The sequence below is a fragment of the Anas platyrhynchos genome, chromosome 13, assembly GCF_047663525.1.
Source record: "Anas platyrhynchos isolate ZD024472 breed Pekin duck chromosome 13, IASCAAS_PekinDuck_T2T, whole genome shotgun sequence".
Lineage (NCBI taxonomy): Eukaryota > Metazoa > Chordata > Aves > Anseriformes > Anatidae > Anas > Anas platyrhynchos.
The window spans coordinates 11,671,652-11,698,993 of record NC_092599.1 but is presented as its reverse complement, the minus strand read 5'-3'; the positions used below and the strand labels follow the sequence as shown (position 1 = coordinate 11,698,993).

General features: G+C 43.6%; 1 protein-coding gene and 2 long non-coding RNA genes across 4 annotated transcripts in view; 1 reads left to right on the top strand and 2 right to left on the bottom strand.

Annotated features, from left to right (window-relative positions):
* Positions 1–27,342, top strand: part of MGLL (monoglyceride lipase) — a 100,161-nt gene that overhangs the window by 22,868 nt on the left and 49,951 nt on the right. Inside the window, exons 1-2 of one of the 2 annotated variants that reach the window (XM_005011854.5) lie at positions 14,078–14,350; positions 14,896–15,034. In XM_005011854.5, the coding sequence (XP_005011911.1) occupies positions 14,341–14,350; positions 14,896–15,034 (149 nt within the window). In that variant the 5' untranslated portion in view covers positions 14,078–14,340. Of the gene's footprint in view, positions 1–14,077; positions 14,351–14,895; positions 15,035–27,342 lie in introns of those variants that run through there. The other variant, XM_013092331.5, reaches the window with a different exon arrangement.
* On the bottom strand, positions 12–13,788 carry LOC140003583 (uncharacterized). The gene is made up of 3 exons (XR_011812477.1): positions 9,421–13,788; positions 8,533–8,601; positions 12–6,938 (listed from the first exon to the last, which is right to left on the bottom strand). It is a non-coding gene; the product is annotated as an uncharacterized lncRNA (long non-coding RNA).
* The window catches only part of LOC110351371 (uncharacterized), a 54,604-nt gene continuing 43,902 nt past the window's right edge, over positions 16,641–27,342 (bottom strand). Inside the window, exon 4 of the long non-coding RNA XR_011812475.1 lies at positions 16,641–21,775. This is a non-coding gene — a long non-coding RNA (uncharacterized lncRNA). The remainder of the gene's footprint in view (positions 21,776–27,342) is intronic.

Below are 27,342 nucleotides of genomic sequence, written 5' to 3'. Positions count from 1 at the left end.
GATTTTTAGTCTGATGGTTTTATTATAGGGCTTTTTCAAAAGTGGTGAGAGGAGTGTTCAGTAATGTTCAATTGTTAAGAGCAATTAGTTTGTTTTAGGGTGAAAATTAAGATATACATTGTTTTAAAAAGCCTATTTCACATATATTGTTTACAAAACAAAGGAAAAAATCAACATGATTAAAGTTTACTCATGTCAGAAAACTCAATAGATCAGATTACAAAGATAAATACTGCCTAAACTCCCAGATTGTTCTTATTAAATGTTCAGCTTTATCTTAGAAATAAAAATGCCCAATCTGATACTATAGTTTTCACAGAAGCCAGGGTGGAACAGTGAACTGATGAAATGCCACAGCTATGATAAAAATGAACCATATCCCCTAAATTGCATTGTTCTCCTGTTAGGTGGAACCATTTATAGCACCACGATGGTTCACGTGGAACATATATGTAATAAATTTTATTTATACGAAACCACTCTGCTACCATAATAACAACGATGTTTCTTTTATGAGTACATTTCTTCAGCTAATGTAATGAGCCTGCTTCACAAAAATGCTAACTAGCACTTTTGAAGACAAATTCCTTTTTATTGTTCACAAAACTTTGAACATTCCTCTTGTTAATTCCCTGAATTAATGGGCAGCCCTGAGCCAGCCTGGGACCCTCCGCTGCCAGGAGCAATTTCTGACTGCACAAGTGGAGTAACGCAGCGGTGAATCAGGCTTGGGCTAGGTCTGATGGAAATAGAAGCTTTCTCTGCTGTAAGCCAACCCCGTTTCCACCTTCTTCATGTAATTAAGTCACAATCCCTTTGTTCTAATATCATTATCTGTTGTCATGGTGATTTTGATTTACAAAAATGAATGGCTGAGAAGTGGGCGAAGACAAAAGTTTTGCTGAACGAGGTTAAGCTAATGGCAAATGGAAAATATCTGTGGCAATACAACAAACTCATGATCTTTTAACAGCAAATTTTAAAACAATGATAAGAAGTAGGTGTGAGAGACATTTGATGTGACTATATCGGTGTTTTGGAAATATATGTTGAACTTAACGTCTTAGAACAAGTTTTGCGTGGCACCAGCCGTGCCGTACCTTCTGGAGCTGCATGAACAAAGAAATCCCATTCTGAATCTCAACATCCTGTAATTAACCTACTGGAAAAACACTGCCTTGCTAGGCAAAAGTCCCACCAGTTTCCAAGGGCGTGCTTTGATTTTGGGAACAGATACATGGCCTTTACAGCTCATCCAAAAGGAGAAAACCTGTTTTGATGGGTAATTATGTGGTGTGCATGCAAATTGTCCATAGGCGAGGCTGCATCGTGGCTAGCAGCATGTGGGCACACAAGACACAGTCAATTAGAGCGGAGCTTTAGAAGAGATCTACATCAGCTTGGTTAAACTCGGGGCACCGTTTTCCTTTGTTGTGACTGAAATGCTGCAACCAACGCATGGAGCTGAGCTTATCTCCTCTTTCTCTCTCGCCATGGTTCTGTAATTTTGCCCTGGCTCTGCTGACAAATGCATACAGATGCTTCATTAACCAGTGGTGCAAAACCATTCCCTTGCACATGGCTCTGTGCCTGTGGGTGCTCCCCAGCACGGCCATTTCTCCACACCCCCAGGTGCCTCAGCCCTGCGCTTGTGTCAGGCACATGGGCACAAGGCTGGGGAGGGTCAGTGCCAAGCAAAATGGAAAAATGTCGGCATTGAGCCAGCAACCCACCCAGTGAGGCAGGAAGAAGCTCTATATTGCTCCAACATTTACATTTGTTCCTAGAGTTGGTTGGGAATGGCCAATTTCTTGTTTCTAGGACTTAATCCTCTCCTTCCTGGTGCAGAGCATATTTTCTTTTCCCGGAGTGTAAGACAGCCTCTGACTCAGGGACTGGTATCTTGCTTTACTTTCAGCACGCGAGTAGTCCCGTGATGTCAGCTCATCCACTTGTGCCAGCAGTGCGCTGAGTGCCTGCAGGCTGGCCATGGCACCTCGGGGACACAGCTGCTGCCTCCTCCCGGCGGGCAGGGAGGGCTCCAAAATCCTCCCTTATGAGCAAGGAGCTGGGGTGCATTCAGGTCCTGATCACCGTGCTGAACCTCATTTCACAAGGTGCTCCGAAAGTGGAGGTTGTTGTGTGTGCCTTCTGCTACAGCCAGTTATGGTGTGTTGGTTATCATATCCACATACACCATGTCAGCTTGAATACATATATACAGGGAAAACAGAGAGATTTACTTGACCAGAGAATCCATTTTAATCCTATTATCTCTTTTTTTCAGTCCAAACACAACACTGATTTCTTTTTTCCTTAGGACGAGTGCTGACCTTTAGAGCAGAGCAAGGGCAACCCCGGGCTCGCCTGTGTCCACCAGCCCAGGGAGCAGCACCCCTGCAGGCCCTCTGAATTGAAAGCTCTTCCTGGCTCTGTCAACCTGAATCCCAGGTTGCCTCACGGATAATGTGGCATGCCAGCCACCCGCTGCTTTCTCATTTAAATAAATGAGAAAGTTGAGGCTAAATTAACACTCCAGCGGAGGTAATAAGGGCCGACTCAGCAGCTGCCGTGATGTATGCAAATTACAGTTTCACACATTAGGAGCTAGATGTTGCTTAATTTGTAGGCCTTTCTGTCGCCTAAATGAAAGAGCCTTCGACAAATTCAGGCAACCTTAAAAAATAAAAGGCCACAGAAAACCCCTGAATTGAACTGCTCACCAGTGCTCCTGCACCTACAGTCTTTCTTGTGGGGCTTCCCTCCTGATCCCCCGACAAGCAGTTATTGCTGAGTTACACTGCACTGCCTGATGCCTTCAGGCAAATAGCTGCTGATTTTCAGAGCAGCCTGACTGAGAACGCACTGCCAGCCCTTTGGTAGAAACAGAAAGATGATTTTTTTTTTTTTTCAGTGGTGCCACAGTCCGGGAGCTTAACATCCACCGGGTTTCTTTCTCTGGAAATGAAGCTGTAGCAGTGCAAAGGAAAACCCCTGATAGCAGCCAGTTAATCAGACAGAAGGAATGGGCTGATAGGAGAGAATTTGTTCTTCTTTTAGATCTGTAGAGATGGGAATGCAGATGCAAAGAAGCATGTAACTGGATGGGGGTTGTGGAAATGCTGTTCTGTACATTAGTTTATAGGCTTTTAGTGTCGCTAAGAAAATTATGGACATAACCATGTTAGGGTCAAAAAGAAGAATTCTAAATGGAGATAAAAATTGAAACTCAGGAAGGGAACTGCATACCCAGAATAGCAGAACATGAAGCCATTGTGGCCACACAGAGTAGAAAAAAAATAACTGTAATGTTTGTCAGGCTTACATGTCCTGTAAGAAGAAATAAAATACTAAAAACCTTGTAAGTAAGAATTTAGCTGGTTCAGAAATGCCACAGCCACAGGATACGTGGCTAAAAAATGCTCCCAACTCACCAGATTGTTCCCAGCTTTTATTCAGGAATGCAGGGGTTTCATTCTAAAATAAATCCCATTCAGATGATTCAGCTTTTTCCTGTCTTTTTTGCTCTCCTGACCTGCACGGTCAATCCTCAAGAGCTATTGCCACAGGGCTTTGAATTCCTTCAGAGGAAATGTTCCTTCCTCCATCTGGTCACCAATTCCTTCATGCTCTCAGCCCCTGCTCCTGGATGCCACTTTCTTAGCCTTTGCTCATCCCTTTCATAGCCTGGAGATACCGTGGTGACTCCCAGCGTGCCTTTAGCAAAGAAATAACAGGAACTTGTCCTGTGTTGAAATGAACTGTGACATGAAAATGCAAGTGAAAAAGCACCAGTGGCCACGTGGGCAAGAAACACTCAGTTTGGAATCAAAGCTCAGGGTCTGAGGGCAGCTCCCATCTCCTCGATATGAGCACACACCCAAGCTGGAGGGGAGCTGGGCACACACCTCCTCCCACCACCCTTACACCTGCACCAGGAAGGAAACCAGAGCACACACAGGGTAAAAAGAGCTGTGGCCTGCCCTGGTCTGAGCTACAGGGGACAAGCATTGAGGGAAAAACCCTGAAGAGCCTCCATCCTGCTGTCCAGATGTAGTCCTGGCAGAGCTGGGTGCTTTATTGCTCAGGACACAAAGTGGGACCATAGTTCTTACTGCTGTTACTTTATCACTTCGTAAAAGCCCCTGCAGATCTCTTGGCCTTTGTCCCTCATCGCTGAACCAAGATGATGATGGAGCTTTCCTACCAGTTGGAGAGATTAATTCACTGAGCCGCAGGGCTCATGTGCCAATAGCGCAAATTAAGACAACATATGTAGGTTTGCGTATTCCAATAAATTCTGCATTTGCTTCAGCCCCATACCTAATGCACAATTATGCCACAAAAAATGCATGAAAACATGTTCCTAAGCAGCAGTTATGGCAAATGAATTACCAACATATGAAGGAAAGTATGCATGGCTTTTCTGACAAACAGAGGCAATAACTCTGAGAGAAGTGGACTTCTCCTGTCAAAGGCATGAGACATTTGTCCCTAACGTGGCCCAAGGATGCTGCTGCTACTTGGATGTCCACTCCTCAACATTCATCTGGAGGTGGCTCCTCTCTCCCATTCCCACACGATGAAAGTACGTGCCAGAGGTGGACAGCCCAAAGTGTCCATCTGTCCATGGGTGTTGTGGTGATGGGGGGACAGCTGGCCACAGGGGGAGCAGAAATAATGGACCACCTCGCAGGGCTTTGTCCTCAGCAAGAGGCGCACATCCTGGCTCAGGCCAGGCACCGCACATCCTCATTCCCTCCGTAGTCTCAGTCACCAGACTGTAGCCTTTTGTGTTCAGCTGTGAGGGATCTCATGAATTTGGAGGTAAGAACTTGGGAAGATCTGTAATACTGTCACCTGTATAATTACCCATCTGCAGCTGCCCATAAACATGCAGCTGATTTGCTACTGAACATAGTGGTTAGTTCCAGAGCAGCAGTACATCATAGAAAACGAACAGGAATTAGGATCCTTCAAAAAAGTGAAATTTCTTCTGTCCACAAAAAACGATGAAGAAATGTAGCATCTTCCAAGTAACACCCCATGTGGCACCTTTCCAAACCTCTTTCCATATGCTCCTAAGTGTCGAAAGCCCAAATGTTCCATGTCTTGCTGCCAAATTCTCTGGCTTGCTCCCAACAGCTCTTACAATACAGTTGGGTATTGTCTAGTATGAAGAAAAAAAATTACCTCAGATTGATAATTAAAAATATATTTGATCATCATATAGATATGAATGGCCAAGGGGTTCAGTGTTGAATGAATCATTCATGTTGACAGATCGCAAAGCAGCAGCAGGATATACTTCTAATCTTACTGAAGTTGCCCCAGAAATCCCAGTTTGTTGCAGAACATATTGCTGGAGAACCTTGAAACTGGAGGGCAAAAGTGGAAACAGAAGAGCCACGACAGAGACTTGCCTGAAGAGGGAGACCTTGGTCTCAGGCTGATATCACTGGCTTGGTTTCACCTTGTCACATTTCAGATTGAGTCCCACAATATCAAAGGTTGGAAGTTTATCCTTGTTTTAAACTGCTGTAACTACGTGACTGCAGGAGCTCAGGTGCTGGGTATGGATCTCAGGATGGGACTCAGGACACGTGCCTTGCCCAGCATGTCTCATAAAGGCATCATGGCACAGGTGTGGCTCAAGTGCTAAATGTTGTGGCTTTCCTTCTGCTGTCCTCTTCCTCAAAATGTTCCAAGGTTTGGGAATGAAGGTGTTTAATGCATGTGCCTTCGTACAGAAGCCGAGTGCTTCCTTCCTGCCTGGAAGGGTAGCATCTCCAAACCTTAGATTTCTACAAAAGGCAGTTGCTGTAACTCCAGAGAAGATTCAGTAATGTACCAGGAAAATTCAACAAGTAAAATCAATACAGGTGCTGGTGTCAAAGCAGACTGCTGGGAACTATAAGATTCCTATGTACAGGAGTTCAGGGAACCCTGCTGATAGGTCTGCATAGGGTATTTGCACTGATATTACCAGCCCACAGCCACTGCAGATGCTTGGGACTCCAAAGCACAAACAAAACCAAGAGAAACAAACAAGAGAATCAAAGGTTGTATCCAAGATATTACAAATATCTTGTGCCGGGGGCAGCAGGCTGAGGACTGGGGGAAGAACACCGAAATACGGTAGCTTTGGATGTTATTACCAGCACATGCTGTAACTTTGCAATACAATCAAATAGGCGGGCTGTTAAAGGCCTGGAGGATTGAAGATGTCCATCTCCAAAGCACATGAGGCTCTGGTACCAATCTTTTGCTGTCTTGAGATACAATATTGTATGAAATACTTCAGGTGTTTACGGATGTTCTATCCTCTTTTTTACTGTATTGCTTCTCATTTGACATCCTCTTTCCCAAAGTGTGCTTTTGGGTTAATCTTTGTATGCATCAGTTCAGCCTAGGAGGAAAACCAACGAGCATATTTTCCTGCACTAGGAGCTGTAAAGTAATTTGTAGCAGATACTGTAAAAATCAAATAACTGAGAGGGAACAATTAAGAACCAGATGCAAACAGTAGTGAACATGGTGTTTACTACGGAATAAGTTACATGTGAATTTGTGGTATTGAGTTGCAACACTGAGCACAACAGGGCCTTATTTTTTTGTCTGCTTGGTGCTACCGCAGTGCATGTACACAAGAATAGTGCCAGGAGAGAGCTGTGTGCTTGGTGGAAGGTTGTTGTAGGACACTATGCAGTTCCTGTACCAGGAAAGCAGAATAAATGCTAGAGTTCCCCTGGTTGTTCCATACCATAATGCTGACTACTCCTCTGATATGTTCTTTGCTTGATGGATATTCTTCACTTTCTCCAGTACTACTTCTGATTTACATCAGGGTGAGCAAGAGCAGAATCTGGCCTCCAGTTAAATAACTAATGCAGCTGTTTTGCTGAACCAGCTTCCTGGCTGGGAATGAATCCAGTCAGCTGTGGATAACAAAACCCAGTAATAGAGATTTCAAAGATTTCATACATTAATTTTTTTTTTTTTTTAATATTTGCAGAGTTACTTTTCTTATGAAATCTGTTAGGCAGATGTTAGGAAGTAATTACTGTACATGAATCAGAAAGAAAATGCACATCTTACACAGCCTTACATTGACTGTGTGTGAGTGGCCAGAGTAGAGAAACCAAGGATAAATGAGAAAATATACATACATACATATATATATATATATAAAATACATGGGCAGAGTCTGACAGAATTTGCCATGGGGTTATAAGGAAGAAATAACACAAAACAAACTCTTCTCATCATCCATAAGTTCGATGTATATCCAAAACAATAAGCCTGCTACCTTCTCTGGCAACAGCCAAAACTCACGATTTGTGGATGGAAGATAAATTTAGCCCTGACTAAGCAGGTACATTTCCTATCAACACCAAAGAGCCCTTCAGCCAATTACACCAGTAATCAATGTGTTGGACAGAACTGAAACATTCCTACCTATGCTTTTGTGCTCACACATCCCAAAGCATCCTTAGCTCACTGAGCACATAGATGTAACTAAGAGTGATCATAAGCTAAAACTCTTGCCTTCACGTATAAAATGTTTGTAATTTTACCCCTGAAATATAGCTAAACTTCAAACAGTGGTGGCAGCAGTAATAATACCCAAGACATTAGCATAGAAAGCAAAATTGGAGGGAACACTTTGCCCTGAAGAATGCAGTTGTCCAGACATGTGTCCCATGACATTGTCCAGGGCACAGTATTCCCTGTACTTGTAAATCTAGGGAATCCTTAATGACTGAAAAGTTACTGCTTGCATTGTTCCTGGGACTCTGATGCTGTATTTTGAGATGAGGTTGGAAATAGTAATTGTATAATTGAGTAAACAAAATTGGAAGCCATTAAGAATGGATTCAGCCCTTGGCTGACCCCAGTATTGAGCCCTATTTGTCTCTGTTCTGATTTCTCCCTTGCAAAATAAAAATATCCTTCCTTTTGAAACCACTTCGAAATCTCAGGTACAATGCACCAAATTAGAGATAAATAATATATCTCAATAAGTAATAATAAAACCACCATGTCTTCCATGACATTTTCCACACTAGTAGTTAATGCAGTTCATAAACCAGGCTGATATATTTACCCTTACCTTTCAGTGTGGCTGGAGCAACCGAGGCCAAGGTAGGACATGACTCACCTGTACCACCACAGCTGCCTTACGATGCCTTTTAGGAGCGTAACACATACCTCTATGTTGTGCTGATACACATAAAATCAGTTGCATTCAAAAAATAAATTTCATATCAATTATTATGGCCCTATAAAATTCCATCTCAGCATTTACAAATCTATACACTACAAAAAAGAAATGTTAGAAGAGAAGCCTTAAAATTGCAAACCCGCCAGGACATTTAATATTTCAAATCTAAATTACAACATAAAACCTAACTTTGAAAAATGCTATGAAAGCACCAGGGTTGGGTGCTTTTTTAAAACAACATTTGTCATAAAAAAGATCTTGAACATTTGGGTTGCCAAGGCAGAAACAAGCACCACAGACACATTTACCCTTATGGGGATTCATCAAGGTTGTGCAGTGCAGCTGTTGTCTTAGTAAAAGAAAGTATCGGCCCCTGGCTGGAAGAAACAGAAACATAATTATGTTATGATGAGCTGGAAAACATGCAAAGAAAAATTGGAATGCAAAGCATGATAAATGATGCTTTGTCAATTGCAAAGCAGCAAGAAAACCAGGCGGCACAATAATAACTCTTCTCCAGTCAGTGCTTCCAGTTTGGCTACCAAAATAAAGCACCACTCTAACCACGACAGAATAGCTGTAGCTTTTTGCTGCATTATTTTGTCCTGATACAATGATGTTGGGTTGGTAAAGTGGATTATGCAGCCATCGTTTGTCATGGAAATGAGAAAAGGAATGGGCAGGTACTTCTCAAAATTGAGAATGTAATTCCAGCAGTAGAAAAATTATAAGATTATTTTAGAGCTGATTTTTATGCATATTAAAATTCATAGTTAAGAGTATTTTCCTTTAGGACACCTTTTAATTATATTTTCTGTCATAAAACCCTGGTCCCATAGAGGTGACCAACACTGTATCAGCAGTGACATGGCTACATGCAGTAAAATAGGAAATGCCATCCCGTAGCAGACTCGTTAATCTCTCTGTCCTCACCATGACAAGGACAGGATTTCCCTTCAAGTGTTGCAGCAGTGTGCTTGTCTAGGGTATCAGACACTGGAGTTTATTCTCCTGATGTGTGTAAATCCAGATGGAAAATGAGTAATTGTGTTTCTTTACAGGAAACTTTTATTTAGAAACCACCACCGGGCCAGAGAGATAAAAAGGGATATATGTTTTAAGTAAACCCTCTAATGATAAAGTGAAAAAAAAAAAAAAAAAAAAAAAAAAAAAAAAAAAAAGCTTTAAAAACTCACCCACACTAATTAGGGAGCCGGATTTGTTAGGGTTAGCGTGTCCAGGGGCTCCAGAGGAGCTGTTGCTGTGCCCTCTAGTGCCGGCGAGCTGCACTCCTCGCTGCAACGCCTGCACAGCCCCGGGCTTCAGCACCGGGAAATCCGAGCAGGGAGCTCTTACCTGCAGCACCTACCCAGGCCCTTTCCCTTGGGGCACTGCTGAGGTTACACGAGAATTTAAAAAACAAGCAAACAAACAAACAAACAATCGTATGTATACTCAAGCAGAGAGTTGCTAGAATAACTCTGGCAATTTTCCCTCTACAGACAAAACTTTAGGGTGAGTTTCATCCTTTCATTTTGCATTTGCTACCTTTGGAGGATGCCTGTTAATTTTTTTCTTACTAAGAATGTCTCAGAATCTGGTATTAATATTCTTGGTGGGTTTTGTTTGTTTGTATTTTAATTAAAAAATCAACAAATCAACCACCAAACAGAACATGTATTGCTTCTGTAATTAAAAGCAACTGGCTCTGAAATTAGCATGTATGTAGGATGGGTCATTCTCTATACATCAGTTTAAAGGACTGAAACCTATATCCAAGCAGTGTATTTTTAAGTGGATATTTTTGGTCCTGTCAAATTAGTAGCACAGGCAGAATACCAATCACTTCACTCATATAGCTACTGTTTGCAGTCACAAATTTATAAGTGACTTCTAATGACAGCAGGATTTGCAGTATTTTTATTACCTCTATTACCTACAAAAAATTAGTGCTATATTTATCTCTAATTATTTTCATTTACATGATAAAAATACTTTATTACTTCACTGTAGTTAGCATCTAGAGGTATTAAACCACTTGCAGCTTCCTCTAATAATTCTATTCCCTCTGTGATTAGAGCAAATGAAAACAGAAAAAGAAATTACTGATAAGCAACAAACTGATGGAAGCCTGCAAGCTGTCTCTGTGGTACTCACATATTCCTGTGCTAACACTTCAGCCTTTCTCCATCTCACTTAGCAATAGTTTGGGAAGAGGTACATGGCACTGTAGAATTGCAGACCAATGCCAGGCTCATTTTAATTTCTGCTGATATCATTAAGCTCAACTTGATCAATAAAACACTGTCCTTTAACATTTTCTTCCTCGGTCTGGTTTGCCTGACACCAAGTTTAGTTTTTGGCTTCAATGCATTAAAATAGATATTTTATAGGAAAACAGAAAGAGTTGATTTCAATGCCCACTCCTGGATATGTCTTACTCGGGATACCAACAGGCAAGCCAAGGCAGATAGCACCAGTAAGTAAAGATGACTAACTGGACTCTGTCTAGGGATAAATAAAACAAATAGCCAAAGAGAAGGGCAAAACCAAAAGAATGACTGCACTGACAGCTTTAGTGACATCGGGTTCTTTGCTTTTCACTTGATTTGAATTCTTCCTCTTCATGCTTCATCTCTCCCTGTTTCCCATGTGCTCCCTCTTGTGCTGTCTGCTGCTCTCCAGCTGCTCCCTGCTTACTGTAAATTCAAGCATTTTTCTGTTGGAGGGGATTCTTCCACAACCATGTACTACTTAGGTATTTTGTCATTGCATCTTCCTCTATTATTTTTTTCCTCCTTTTCATCATCAAAAGTTCTCCTTGAGGTACTGTTCAGCAGAATCACACATGGTGTAGCACCCGCACTCCATCAAATCCCCCTCCCAGGCAATATTCCTTCAGAATTTAGGAGTGTGATACTGTCAACCAAAGCAGAGGGAACTCATGAAGTCTACTTACCTCTGCATTCCAACAAGTTATGACCCATTTTGTGAATGAAAGCCTAATGACAAAATTCTCTCTCATTCCCCTGCCCCACAATCAGAATTAAATTCCAGCCCTCCATGATGTCTCCCATCCATCCAGGGCTCCCCTTTCTTCTGTCTCCCCTTGTTGTCATAAAAACTTCTCATGACAGTTTTTTTTTTTTCCCTATCTTTCCATAAACTGATTCTTTTCCTAAAATTTGCCTCATTTGAAGACCTAATCTTTTTCTTTGTACTCCTTATACATCAATGGATTTGCTTAAATTAAGCATGGTTCAGTCTTTAATAAAACAAACACCTTTCTCTTCAAAGTGTGATCACTGAGTAAGTGTAAAGATTCACCAAGTGTGTTTCTATTTTTTATTAAGAAGTTGGTTTAGCTTAAACTGTATTTCCAAAATGTATTTCACTCCACAGAGAAGAGAAGTTGTTATAGTCTCTTAAATACTGCATGCTCACACATCCCTTTGATTTCTCACCAGGATCCCAGCATGCAATAAACACCCTGCTCAAGCCTTGTGTATTGTTTTGATATCTGCTGGGTGAATCCTTCAGACTCAATACAGTTTTCTCAGGTGGATTTTCATTCACAGCTTAAACTCCCTATGAATAGAATGCACGTAGTCATCGCTTGCATCTCATTCATTTTTATGATGTTATCACAAGACGGGAGGGAGGTGTGTGCTATCCATGCAAAGAAATGTCCCCAGATTCCTGTGGGCTCAAGAAGGATGGAGAGAAGGAACGGATGGGTTGGTTCATGCTCCACTCATCCACTCCTGTGTGACAGTGAGACCCTGGGCCTGGCAGAGAGCACAGGCTGGACCACAGCCCTGCTGCCATTATGCAGAGGCTGGCTGCATGGCAAGCGGGTCATGCATCCGGGCTGACCAGGGCAGGCTCTCAAAGGCAGTATCCCATCCTCGTGTCCCAGCAAAGGTTATTTGCTTTCAGATGCTATTTTTATCTTGAATTATGGGCAGAGATTTTTCGTCGTCTCCCCCACCTCTCTGTGGCCCTGGGAACTCGGATATTCCCAGCACCACAGCGGGAGAGGAGCCTGCCCCTCGAATCAGGTTTCACAGACCGCTGTAGGGAAGCATGAAGTGTTCCTGGCTGATAAACTGTGTGAGCTGGGGAAGAGGGGTCTTCCCTTCTTTCTTCTCTTTTTAATCCAGTTATTATCTGATCTGCCTCCTTTAAATAAACAAACGTGCCCTTGATTCTCGCAGCTCTGGAGCTGACTGGTGATAGCTCTTTAATACCACCCACCCCTGCGCAGCCGGTAGCTGGCCTAGCAAATTATACACCTCCGAGTACAGCTCCCAGGACTCTGGCCAAGACCCCATCTGACCTAAATCTTGCTCATTATAAGCAGCCATAAACGTTTTTTGTTAAACAATGGCACTTACAGGAATATGTAATTTTTCTTTTGCAGTTTATAACTAAAGCCCCCTCTAGGGCATTTAATATAAATGACACTGAAAGAGGAAAAAATCTGCTTTTGATTTCCTTTTTATTTTTTTGTATGGTCATCTCAGAGGTTTTGCATTTATTGTTATTATTGTTTGCATATATTTCTTTCCTTCCTTCAGCCTTTGTTCAGAGGTTTGGACTTACTGAGCACATTGCCTAGCTTTAAGAAATATTGCAAAGAGCTGCCTCTTCTTAAAAAGCCCTGAGACCTGTAATTATATGTAGGCATCTAAAAATTAAAGTTTATATTATTAGCGTGATGAAACATAAAAGGCCTGAATCTGTGCTCTTAATACAAACAAATTGAAAGCACTCAATAAACGCTAAGCACTTACCAGTATTAAATGACAAAACTCGGTATCTGGATGCCTTTGGGCTGGGAAGCTATTTCAACCGCGGGGAACCTTGCTGCGACAATTTTCATAAGCAAATGTCATGTGCCATAAAATATATCTCCAATTATACAGCTGTAACATATGTATTGAGTATGAGCTCTGGTAATTACCCGCACTACATCTGGGTAAATGTTGGATTGTTAAATCGCTTTTATGCACCAAGGGTGCAAACCAAGGTGCTGGGGTGCTCCTCCGAGCCTGGAAGACCCGAGCTTCCCTGCGTGTCCCATCTGACCCCAAAATTTGGCTTGGGGACCACAAAGGGAGGTCCGTGCCAGGGATGCCCGGGAGGGGCAGGGGCAGGAGGAGCCCCGGCGGGGGAGGCCGAGCCGGTGAGGAGCCCCCCGGGCTGGGCAGCCCCCGGGGAACCGGGGGGGGACCGAGGGGATGGAAAAAGGGGGGGAAAGCGGGGTACTGGCACCGGTGCCCATCGTGCTGCTCCGCTCCTGGTGGGGTACTAGGGCAGCGAGCCGGGACGAGAAAGACCTGAGCTGGAGTGGGTGCTCGAATCCTTCCTCCTCCTCCTCCTCCTTTTCTCCTCCTCCCCTTTCTTCCTCCTCCTCTTTCTTCTCCTCCTCCTCCTCTCCCCTTCCTCCTCCTCCTCCTCCTCCTCCTCCCTCCCTGTGGGCAAATTGGGCTGCACCCGAGGCTGCTTGGCGGCGGGGCTCGCCGGGATAAAAGGATCCCCCCCCCCTAAACCCCCGTCCCTCCATCCCTCGGCTCCCCCCGCCGCCGGGGCCGCGACCCCGCCGGCGGCAGCAGGCAGGAAAGTTGCAAACAACCTGCGGCCGCAGGAACTTTGCGCGCTGCTCCAGCTGCGTGCGTTCAAGGTGCCTTTGATGTGTGCAGCAGCTTCTGGAAAGCGGGCTGCAGCTTTTCCCACCCGCCAGCCCTCCCTCTCCCCACCCTTCCCCTCCCACTTCAGCCGCCACTTCAGCCCGCACACGCGATTTGTTTGAAGGGGAGGGGAGGGGAAGGGGAGGGGGGGGGGAAGAGGGAGAGGAAAAAAAAAAAAAAAAAAAAAGTGATGAAATGAACAAGAAGTGGTGAAATTACCCAAGCGACTTTTCTCAAAGAGAGAGAGCAAAGCGGCGAGAGGAGCGGCGGCGAGCCCCGAGCAGCCCGCCCGGCACCGGAGCCCCCCGGGGGGGGCTGCGTGCTCGGGGGGCTGTGAGAGCGGCTCCGCAGCGAGATGCGAAAAGCCTCAGCTGTTTGCCTCGCCATGCCGGCTTCCCACTAGAATGCCAAGCCTTGCACAGGATGAAAACAGGTTCGTTTCCATTTCTGTTGGGAAATGTTGCGCTCCCCACCGCCACCACCTTGCTGTTGGAGATGCCGGAGAAGATCTTCATGATGAAGCAGAGCCCTCTGCTGCTGCGAGCCCTCCGCTCTTCTTCGGAGATGTTGAGGCAGAGATAAATCTTTTATGCAGCTGTCTTTTCATAGCTGTGGCGGTTGCCGTACAATCTGCACTTGATTGCAGCTAAAATATTCTTTTTAAGATCCGTTTCACAAATAAACACAGATGGGAGAAGTGGGAGAGGGAAAGCTGTACTGAAGTAGTAATGGTGGATTGATCTTCCTTCTTTCCCCCCCCTTCAGTGTCCTCCCCCCCAAATTTTCTGAACAAAAATGCTCTGTTTCAGTTTAAAGCAGGAAAGATTTGGGGGGCTGTCCGGATGGGGCTTTGGAGGAAGACTTCCATCAGTGGTGCTTGCCTTACTTTCCTGACTGTCCGTGGCTACCAAGCCCATCAGCCTCTGTCTTGCCTTCACCTGTCTTAAAGTCTCTCTTGTTTCTTCTAACACCTTGCAGGTCATTCCTCCAGAATGCCAGAGGAAAGTTCGCCAAAGCGGAGTCCTCAAAACATCCCGTACAAAGACCTGCCCCACATCATCAATGCTGACGGGCAGCATCTCTTCTGCAGGTACTGGAAGCCAGCAACAGCTGCCAGGTGAGCACTTTCCAGCAAATGCCCTTTTTGACTATCAGTAAATAAGCCTCTCTTCATGTGATTATTATTTTTAGCTTGGCTGGCATGCCAGGGCTGTGTGCATAGAGCTTTACAGAGCCACTGAGAAGAGATGCCTCTCATCTGAGAGAGCTCCTGCTGTGATGAGTGTATTCCCCAAACCTTTACTCCCTCAAGTTTGCCCTACAGATGTGAACTAGAGTTACTTGAGCACAGCTGGCTTGGTTGGCAGCTTCAGTATGCTACCGGGTGGCACACGCAGGTGGCTGGTGCCTACCAGCAATGAACAAGTGTCTCCAAACTAATAGCACAGGCAATCAGGGAGGGATGAGATGATGGCTTACTGATGTCTACTCTTCTTAATTTTCTTACTGACAACAAATAAAACAGCAGCATCTGACTTCAGTTTGAACAGTAATAGCACAAATCTCAGAGCAACAGGCAGGATTTGTTTTGACTACACTGCTTCTTGACTGCTTTTTTTTTTTTTTTTAATTTATGGTTAATGAATGATTTAAGGACCTCTCACTGGAAACTGTCTGTGATTTCAAAACTAAACTCAGTAATAGACAAAGACTGAGATAGAGAAATGTAAATAATGTCTTTTTTCATAATTTACATAATCCCCTTACTGTAATGGCTTTCTGTGCTTATTACATGCTGATTGTGGTCTGCTATAGAAAGCTATTTGTGTTTCTCCCATAGTTATTTATGATCATTCCTCTTTCTGCCAGTATCTGCTTGACGTGTGTTTTACTACCACTAGTTGTATAGGTAGCTACTTTATAAAAGTCTGGATGTTGTTTTATTGTTTTCTTTTAGTTCAGGCCAACAGGAAAAGCTATGTTGATCTTTTTAAATTTAAGTTTGAACAACTAATAAACAGTTGCAGGAAAAGTGGTTCAAGCAGTTCAGGAGTCCCACCTTTTCCTTGACCACCCAGTAAGTCAGACAACTTGTGCCTGCCAACCAAAGGGGCAACACGAGTGGCTTACAGATGGGTGGTGGCGAGCACCTAAGCAGTGTACACTGCCACCTTGTCCCCAGGGAGCAGCACTGTGCAGCCACCCCCCTGTAGCTCTGTTGCACTTCTTGGGCTCTAGGACATGGGACTTGGCTTAAGATCATCAGGTCCACAATGCATTTTATAGTAACCTCTAATCACTGCCTTTCAGAAACAGAGAGGAAAGTTTTTGGCACTGGTGTTTTACATATCCTTTGCACCAGCCTGAAGATTTCCTCTACTAAAGAAAAAAAAAAAAAAAAAAAAAAAGCTATCAAAACAAGCTTCTACTGTGAAATCAGGCTGTCTCATATTGTAATGCTAATTAATCATTAACTGCCCACAATGTTCTTCACCCAGTAGTGGAATTGCTTTCTCTTTTCATGTTTAATTTCTTAGCAAATTAGTAGTGAGTGGAGGGGTCTTTGATCAAGAAATGAAAGGCTGATAAAGAACTGAGAGTTAAAACTTGGTGTCTAAGTCCTCTGGGTAGTTAATTTTTTTAGGGCTCTGTGCACCAAGCAGTTAATTGAGAGAGCCTGCCCTAGTTTTGTAACAACAAAAGTAGATGGGATCAGTGTTGCTCATTTACAAGTGGTTCCTAAGTGCATGTATGTGTGTGTGTCTGTGTGTGTTTGCGTGTTTGTGTTTAAGGAGGAGGCGTGCTGTTTATTATTAGCTCTTTTGGCATTGTTATGTACGAGAGAGATTGGAAGTGACTGAGCAGCAAGTTAGTGCCTGGATTCTACAGTCAAGAATGCTCCCAAAGTGCTTTGATAGGCAAACCAAAAATACATTTTTTCCCTCTCACTTTTGAGAAGCAGCTCAGCTTTTTTCTGCTTCATATGTAGAAGCTTGGCAACTTTCATCTAATTTTAAATGTTCAGCAAAAATGATCTATATATATGTAGAGGGAGAGAGAGACACCTCAGGGGACTTTTACTGGCCTGTTACAATTATTCTATTTCAAATACTGAAGGTAATTCTTTCAATCTTCTAACTCAATTGTTGATTCGGGTTGAAATCTTAACACTAATGAATGATGCTATAGCAGTCAAACGGTGGGATCTTGCATTGATCCATTATGCATCTAGTCCCAGCCAGGGCTGCAGAAATACCTTTTCACTGCAGATGCCCAAAGGTTATCATTGACTTGGCTTCAATTAGAACAGAACTTACCATCCTTGATCCACCCCCCGGGGAGAAAAAAAAAACGGGATATCTGCCAAAGGAAAAATTAAAAAGTAGCACTAGCCTGGGGTTGAAGAGCAAACAATGGCTAGATGCTCTCTGAGAGTGGGGCCAGCCAGCAGACATTGCCCTTCAGAGCTGGTGCTTCTCTTTTATCTCCTCAAACGGGCACACAAAGGTGGATAAAGGCTGTGCCGGACTAATGTGCTTTAAAGGAAAAAAGAAAAAAAAAAAAAAGGTTTGTCAGGAAGATGGGAAATTTTGTAAGGCTCTTTTGCTTCGCGGGCACAAATATCCAGGCTCTGATCCTGCGTGGTGTTGATCCGACTGATCAGCCCGTGCTGGTGCACATATGGATGCTTTGTTGTAAGTGCCACCGAGGCCAAGGTTGTGGTGTGTGTGAAAGGCACCTATTGTGAGTTCCTCAGCAGGGTCTGCTTTGTTTCAGAGGGGGATTTAGGTGATTACTTCGCAGGAAGCTGACACACAAAGGCACTCAGATGTCACAGTGATTAGATGGGGTAGATAGAGTAGATATTAATGGGACTAAGGAAGGGGAGCGACAGTGTTTTTGCTTCTTTTTGGGGTGGGAAGTCACTCCCAAGAGGAGAGCCACGGACAGGGTGTCTTGTACTGCTTGCTGGCAGCAATGCAGGTGCAGCTTTCCTGGCCAGCAGCCCTGCAAGCTACCCTTCTTGTTGGGCCAGTTTCAGCCGAAAATGTAATTAAGTGGTCATGCTGAATGCAGCCGGGAGGAATACGTGGTTATGTTCTGGTGTAGTTTTCTTCAGTTGTGCCAAGAGCAGGGTTTGTGGAGCATGACAGCAGGTAACTGGTGCTCACTGGTGAGGCAGAGCTTAGGGTCTGGGGAGGCAGAAAGTTTTCAGGACCGTGTAATGCTGTTTGGAGGAACTAAATCGGTGGTACCAAAACAGGCTGATCTCATGCCTGTGGCGTGTCCCGGTAGCTGAGGAAATCCTACTTAATGGAAACACGTTTTTGTGTAAACAAAAACAACAGCTCCATGCAAGGTTAAAACCCCTGCCACCACCCTGAGCCATCTGAGTCAAAACATGAGGTAAGAGGAGGTGAGGAATTAAGAACCGCGCTCTGTTCCCAGCTCTCAGACAAAGCTGCTAAGAATAGAGGTGGGATGAGGAAGGGGAAGGAAAGTCAGGAGAAGTCAAGATATTTCCTTTGAGGCCCCAGAAGGGCTTGGAGAAGGTCAGAGATGACCATCTTTTCCTCTCTGCTCTGTATCCTCGTAGCCTTGTCTGGATGCTTCAGCTGAATTGCTGCCTAGATAAGTATAAACAGTTTGTGCTGGGGCACTTTCAGCCCCTCTGTGTGACCTCAAATAAACCCTGTGAGATTTGTTGACCCAGCTTAGTTTCTGAAAGGTGCTGATAGCCTGCAGCCACCGTTGACTTCACGCAGAGACAGCGATGCTCAGCGCTCGCCCTATAAATAAGCACAAACCAGTTGCTCTAGGTTGGATGCTCGATGCTTGAGGTGCTTACAGTTAGAAGATATCCTCAATATCCAGACATCCTCGTATCTGAGCTTCCTCATCAGTCAAACAGAAATCATTATCTGGCTAGTTAGCGCGATGCTTGTGTGCCTCCCCACGTAGGGGTCTCCGGGTGCACTTAGATGATTGCTGGCAATTGAAGTACACTGCCCGAGGAGGCTGCCTGAAGCCGAGACACATGTGTGGGCCACATATGTTTTCCTGGCTGATTGTTAATGTACAGTGAAATGCTGTGGCTCAACCTTAGACATTGTGACCATGGTTTAGGTGGACAGAGTGCAACTGTCGGAGTAAACACTGTATTTGTTGGAGTTCTCTCAGTTCTAAACATGCAAAGTGTGATTAAAAACACAAAATGAAACAAACAAAAACCACCCTCTTTTTTATCTGCTTTTTTTTTTTTCCTCTCAGAAATGCCTGTCATTCTTTCGACTTGCTAGCAATAAAAGAGCAAGCCAATAAGGAGAAAATATATTTCTCTCTTCCCGAAGGACTTTGCAGAAGTGCCTGTGGTGCAGAAATACAAACTGCCTTTATATCTGAACTGGCCCTTAAATTGGGAATATTGCTTGCTGATTTTGGCACCTCGTTATCAGCATTTCCATGGCATTTCCAGAAGAACAGCACTGCTCCCAGCATGAGCAGATGACAAGGCTGAATTTGACTTTCAGACCCTTCCAAAATGACTAAAGAAATAAATAAACTGAAGTGAAGTCAAAGCAAAGGAAACGGAGTCACTAATTGTAATGTCTCTAATTATACTGTGCTAGTCTCTAGAAATACTTGCGGGAATTTCTAATTCAGTGCCACTCTGGAAGAACACTTTTGTTTCTGCTAATGAGGTCAACTTCAAACTAATGCATAAGGGCCAAATTTGTGTGGTGCAAAGTGACTGATGTCAGCATCATCTATCGTAGGATGAATCGAGCTCTCTGTGTGTCTGATCACATCATACACAGTGCTCAGGGGAAATAAGAGCTTTTTGCTTAACGATTATCATTGTCGAACCAACATTCCAGGCTTTTTGTGCTATATCGCAATCGCCTGAGTTTCTAAAGCCTCCCTTTTCCAATTCATCAGCTCTATGTGTTCCTTAAATTCTTGTGTTCTCTTTGCTCTATATGACTGTCTTATTCACTGTGAATGGGGGCAAGCTTTCATGATTTCTTGTCCATTTCCAGGGGGTGGGCAAATTAATAAACCAGCTTCGCCTAAGAGGGACGCTTTGACAGGTAGGAGAGCAGCTCTGGTTCTTGCTGTGGGTGCTTCCAGCAGCTTTTCTTAATAGGACAGGTTTTTTTCAGTCCCTACAGGAATATCTGACAGAAGCAAATCTGCTTTTGTTTTTTTCCATGGAATCCAAGGAAAAAGGCAAATAACAAAGAGAATAACAGTGGTTATTAAACCACTGTTATTAAAATGACTTTTAGTCATTGCACTGTTAGGATCAGTTTCTAAGCACAAATGTGCAACTTCCTGCAGTACAGTGCAACTACTTGCATGCTGGTGTGTGGGAACAAGGTGACTTTAGGAGTTCCTTGTGGTGAATCTCTAAAATTTCATTAAAATGTCATCCTGGTCCTGACACAACAATTTTGGTTCTCTCTGCCACTAACCTGATGAATCCTTAGAAACTGTGCTATCCAACACATCCAATGTCAGATGTAGAGGTAGAGGAAAAGAAGAAAAATGATCTTGAGATTGTGCTGAGAACCTAACTTTCTGCTCATTATTCTGCCAGGCACTGAAGTCTGAGCAAATGTTGCTCCTCTGGTGCAAGTAATTAAATTCATTTAAATTGGATTACGAGTGTGGTGACCAGTACTGGCTTTGTACTATGACCCAATAGATGCCCTACCTGTCCCTCCAGGTCTCTAGCCCGAGCAGGCCAGGCCCTGCACTGGCTCTCTGCTTAGCCTCTGTTGCATAAATTTCCTTCATGGCATCAAACTGGGAGCACTTTAAGCCAGTTAAGTTTGAAGGGTGGTGCCATAGTTACAGAATCACAGAATCACAGAATTTCTAGGTTGGAAGAGACCTCAAGATCATCGAGTCCAACCTCTGACCTAAGAACTCGACAAACTCATCAACTGTATCAGGCTTCCAGATGCAAGAGCCCACGAAATATATAGGTTTAGATAAAGTAATACAGGCAGTTGCACACAGTTCCTTGTCTCAATTTCTTCAGTACTCTTGAACATCCCTTGGGAACACAAAGCAGCTTTTCTAGATCATCACAAACACATCTACAAGAGTTGGCTGGTAGAGTTGTATTGGCTAGAAGAGGGTATTTTTCTGGATGCCAGTTGCAGAGGACTTGGCTGTGTCTCCTTGGAAGTTCCCTTCAAGCTGCGGTGCCTTTGTGATTTTCAGAGCCAGCATCTGATCTTTTTGTTCTTCTAGGGAAATTGCATTGTTCTAAGAGCTGTCCCTGCAGACACATTTGGCTGAGTTGCCTTCCTAGGTCCAGGCATCCCATTGTCCTAATGTGCTTTCACTTGAATGGAGCCATTAGTGTTTAACAACCTTCCATTGTTGCTTATCCAAAAGATGTGACAAAACTCTGACAGCAAATGGCTGATTCTCCTTACCCTAAAGTATCCAAAGAAACACTGTTCCATCCTACTCATAGATTCCTTAAGTTATGTTTAGGCTGATCCCTTGCCTCATCACAACCCAGAGTCACACCCTTGACTATACCCATACATCCCTGCCCCTACTCTGCCAGCACCAATGCTGTGACACTCTATCTGTACGGTTTATTAACCTACAGGGAGGAAATTACCAGCACCAGGCTAAATTTTCTGATGATATTAATACCTCGAGTAAAACCATACTTCAAGAGTACTTACACTGGAATGACAGAGACTCCCCTTCTGTATAATAGGCATTTGCTCTCCAGTCAGGATCTGTCTTCATTTCTGTGTGGCATACCCTCACTTGATGATGGGAGCGAGGCTCTGAATCTGAAAGTGATGGCAAAGGCAGATTGCTGGACCTAGAAAATTTAGTATCAGAAAACAGAATACAGAAGTCAACGAGGAGCAGAGAACAGGCAAAAAACACAGTCAAGACTCTCAATTGCCAATGGCACAATGACCATAAATTTAAATAATTGGACTCTTAATTTCTCTGTGCTTTTGTTTCCTCATCTAAAATTGGGTATAGTCATACAGGTTAATGATGTAAGCAAGGTGACAGATTGGTGCTAGAGAGAGTAGATTATTCATTGAGGTTTGGTGGTTGAAGAGTGATTGATGTTTGAAGAGAGATTTAAAAAGTCTACTAAGTGATGCATTAGTTGTTCTCGGCTTTTCAGCTACGACTAAATTGCCTCAGCAGCAATCCACTAAAAAAAAAGACAAGTGAGACAAGTGAGAGAAAAAAAAAAAAAAAGGAACAAAGTATTGACAACTGGTCTAGAGCCAGCCATTCACTGGTAATAAGTTAGTGATCATTTGCTGCAATACTGTGTATAGATAGGCAAGGAGAAAATGCACAAACTACTATAGAGTTAATAAACAAGAAAGATTACTGAGCTTTTTCAGCCACATATGTGTCCTATGCTAAAAAGAGTTTGCTCTGTATTTTTTGTCTCTTCCTTGTTCAAGCTTGAAGACTGCAGAGTGAGGGAAAAAAAAATTAAACCTTTGGCCCTTTATAGAGCAGAAAGTTGGTTAAATTTTCTCTAAGTGACAGCAGGTTAGCTAGTTCACCAGCCAGAAAGATGGGTTTATTTTTATTATTCTTCAACATGTTTTTTACTTTTCTTATTCAAAACAATCTCAGCGAGGTTTCAAATTCACTTGTCAAAATCCAGAAATCTGCAGTAGCTTAATTTGCTGGGCTAAAGGAGCGAGGAGTGATGAGGAAGCAGTAAGTAATTAAATTGCGTTGGTGATAACATCTAGCTGACTTAATGGTTAAGCTTTTTCTTCTTTTTTTTTTTTAGTTTTGTGTGAGAGCTAGTCTACAATACTTGGAGTAATAAAAACTGTGTTCTGAGCAGCACGAGCAGCATTCATAATCTCATTTTATTAAAAGGATAGTCAAGGGTCAGCCTTCAGTCATCATCTGGCCCTCTCCAAATGGTTTTAGCGAGGAGCACCAAACATCTAAAACCAGGCTGTCCTGAAAATGTACAGATCATCTTTCTGACATGATTAGCTGCCCACAGGTTCATTAGGACAGAAAGCTTTTTTAAAATTGTCAATCTCCTTCCAGGTTCACCATGTTGTTGGGCGTGTAGCACAGGACTGGGGGTCAGGGAAAGCATGGGAACACCCTGGCTCTGCTGCTGAGTTCCCACTGACTGCTGTAGGGTCAGGTTTTGACACACAGTGTGCCCATCCCTGCTCTGGCATGCTGTGTTGCTGTGAGCAAGGCTTTTCACCTCTTGTGCTCGGTTTACGTGGCACTTGGTAGGAAGGGTCGGCCCTTGCTTGGGGCAGGGTTGCAGGCGAGAGGACCTCTGGAGGGTCCCGTTCAACACTGCGTTACGTGGCTCTACAACAGGCATAGCTGCACCCTTTGTAAAGAATTCTGGGTTTTATGAATGAGGAGTGTTGTACAAAAGCCAGCTGTTGTTATTATTTATGCTGTTTATTTACTGGTCACATTTCTCTGAGCTGAGGGATGGAAAAAAAAAATCAATCAGCAGATTCACTTTGTTTATATTCAATTTCACTTTCTGTGTTTGGAGAATGTTAATTTGCTAAACACTACTCCTTCCCCTAAAGCCCCTAGTTTTCCTCAGCCTGTAGAAACATTGCATCACTCCTAGGCATTAGTATCCATTTCTCTTTTGTAAGGGTTCTGACCTTCAAAGCTTTGCTTCTTGGTCTGTGCATTTTCCTGATGCTTTAGGAGAGGTGATCCCATCACTCAGCACACCTAAACGTAACATCAGGTCTTGTTTGAGTTTTGCTAAACCCCAAAGGTTTTCACACATGCCCCTTATTTTCCTGCCCTCCCCAGCCACACGGGAAGTTGGAGAACCCAACTGAACAGAGCTGAGGTCTCCCTACCTTGCCATGACCCCACATGCAAAAGCTTGACCCTCATCTGAGACCCCATGTCTCTCACGCCTGTGGTGATGCAGCTGATAAAGCTCTGCCTGGTCCCACTGCAGACTGGAGCAGATGCACGCCTTGTGATCCCACAAATGGTGGCTTGGAAGTTGGCAGAAGGGAAGCTCAGGGGAGAAGACAGAGCACTTTCCCTGCTGTTCTCTCCCCCATCACCTCTGTTTCTTCCTTTGCCAGCAATCCAGAGGAGATGGAGCCAGACTAGCAGTGTTGGGTTAATAATTCTGGTGTTAACAGTGTTTGGTCTTGGTATTGTTGAGGCTTTCAAGAAATGGTCCCAAATACGTGGTACTTTTCTGTTTCTGGTGAAGCCATCCACAGAAAACAGAGCGTTCCCACAGCAGAATAACAGCTTGTGGTTTAAATAAATGTTGTTATTTCTGCTTTGCTGTAGGTGTACATGTATGTTTTGGTTCAGTGACTGCCAGATACTGTAAATGAGTATTGATTTCCTTTTCTATTTTAAGCTTTTCTGCAGAAAAGGCATCCCACATGCCTTTAGCTTTCTTTGCCTCTACCTAAAGCGATTGCAGCCAAGGATATATCTGACTAAATACCTCTTCATTTCAGTGTTATCAGTCATCCTTATTTCAGCAGTTGCACCCCAAGTTGTCCAGGTCCTCCTTCAACTTCTGGAGTTTAAAGCTATTACATCTGGCTACTTTTTGAGAGCAAATCAGCAAGACAATATTTAGATCTGGTGGCAAGCAGTTCCTTATCTACATCGGTGTGGCAGCCCTCCCTGCCATAGGGACACTGCCTGGGAGCTGGAAACAAAAGAGCACTTCAGAAAACAAACCTAACATAACTAAATTCTTTGGACAAACATGTTAGCTCTGTATGACCAAGAAATAACACAGACCTGGATTTGGCAACTGTAGGCAGAAGTTTCTTTCCGTTTGTTAGCTTGTAAATCATCCGTAGGTAAACCATTGCACCTCAGCTGTGTTTCAAATTTACATTGGTTCGAGGCATGAATAAATGTTTCAGCTTTTAAAGCACATGTTCCAGCAATCGCTGCCTTAGCAGGATTACTGTGTGTCACGTTTAGCTGTTTACTTTCAACTTTCTTTCATACCTCAGGTCTACGGCAAATGTGGAATACTAAATTAATTGGAACATGCTCAAAGCCTTGGCAAACGCTTTGCCTGTGACATTGCTAATTTCCCAGAGGAATAGTTCCTGATATTGATTTTGACAGAGCCTGTAAAACCTCTCTCTGCAAAGGTTCTTCTCATAGCTTGGCAGGGCTGGAGTGCAGCTCTGGGATGTGCCGAGAGAGGATTATTCATTGGAAATTAATGTGCTTAATCTCAAAGTATGCTAAAATATATGTAACCGCTTTCTGATTAAGAAATCAATCCTTGAGTTTCTGTCTCTGAGTTTATGGGCTAATTCCACGCTGACTTTTGGAAAATCACACAGAAAACAGCTGGTTATTTGGAGACTCATGTTATCTCTGACATCCAAACTGGAATTTTGTAAGTGTGCAGGAAGTAATCAAGAGCTCCTGAGCACATTATGGTGGTATTGCCTGGTACAAGCCATGCTATCAGGTCTAAGCATTTCAGGGAACTGAAGTTTTACGTTTTGCTTTAGACCATGGCCACATGTGGGATTTGTACAGTCAGGGCTTTATTAGAAAGTAATAATAGCACGCTGTCTCAGGGTCACAGGACAGCTACAGACTCATCACCTTTCTCGCTCGCTACTTATTCACAGATCTCTTCAAAGCTAGTGGAAGATTTACCCAAGTAAGCCCAAAATGCCCAATCAAAGTACTTTGGGTGTGCAGTTTTTGTTACAAGAAGTGGCTTGGAAACACTCTGATCCTCTTGTGCCAAGTGTACACTTTTCTGTTTCTTCCCTGTACAGGTGCCAGTGTAATGACCTGAATCCTTCCTCTAATAACTGTTTCATTGTTATTTGTCATGAGTTTTCTGCTCCATCCACTCCCTGAAATAACAGTTTGAGACGAGAGATGATTAGAGCTACCGCTAGAGTCTTAGACATGGATGATCCCATTTTTAAGAGCCACTGATTCTGTGGGGAGACTGGCAATGAAGAGCCCCTTGCTCACATGAGCCCAGGTTCAGACCACAAATGATGTCCAACTCCTGGCTCAACCAGAAGCCCTCACCTTGATACAGGAATACTGCAATCTAACCCTATCTCCTGTGCTCACGTAAGAAAGTGAGATTAAATTGTCAAAATGGGGCTTGGTTGTAACATCAAGAATATTCCTGCATGGCCTGAACTGATGCCTTAATTAAGCACACCTTCCCTTCTAGAAAGCCTGCTTTGTCTTTCCAGGTTGAGTTGGATGTGTCAAGCTACAAGCTCAGAGCATCAGTAAGGAGCGACTTTCACTGCCACTGGAACTGTTGGAACAGTGCTTTGGATATGCCCCAACTCTAAGTGAGCTCAGTAACAAAGAACAGTTTCTACACAGCTACTCTGAGCCAGTCATACCTTTATACAGAAAAACCTTTTTGTTCAGTGAACAAGTTTAGTGCTCAAGTGGTGAGTGGAGCTGAGTTTAAGCAGTAGCAAGTGCACAGTAGGAATCTTCTGGCCTTTAATTGCAGCTCTTGTGCTTTAGAAGGACAGTCTGCTTAATTACACAAGCCTTTCTTTTTCCAAGGGTTCATATCACCAAGCATTTTGATTTCAACAAGAAACTTGCACAAGACTGGCTAAACTCTAATTTTTGTCCCTTTGCAAATCAGTAGAGGCTCAGTGCAAACCCAGGAAATATTCCCCATTCACACCTTAAAAGTCATCTATATATTCCAGGTGTGACTTCAGATTGACTTGAATTTTGCAGCTGATGTCTCCACTTTGAATAATGCTTTGCAGAGTCTTCTGAGCAAGACACCGAATACTTTGTGCATTCATCCTTGTAGCTCCCCTTGGAAGATATGACCTCCATTTTATCTCCCCTGTGCACAAGGACGTGCATGGGGCTGCCCTTTGCACTGCAGACGGGCTGAAGCAGAGCGAAGTACAGCACTGGGCTGTCTGATCCCAGCCTTTCTCCCAGCCAGGCCCAGCAGCAGTTGTGCCAGGGCTCACCTCAAGTGATCCCTGCCTCAGTCATGTGAGCGATGCCTACACTTGTCTCTTTGGAAATAGAAGGCCTAATTCATCTTTCAAGGATTCCTGCGCTCTGTAGAAGGGCAGCAGCAGGAGGAAAGAGCAGCTCCAGACCAGAGTGCTTGCCTGTCTCACACACTCAGAGCAGCGGGTCTGCCAGGAACAATCCCATCTCTGATATCAAAGCGGGGGAGTGTCCCCCTGAGGCAATCCCCATAAACCCAGGATCCATTCACTTCGGTTTTATTCAAAAAGGGGTGGGAAGATCCTGCCTATGAATTTCAAATTACACACCACACACTTCACCTCTGATCTCAGCCTTGTGTACCCTAAAATACTACTTCAAAGCTTCCTTGAAACAGAATGCAGCTGGTCAGAAATG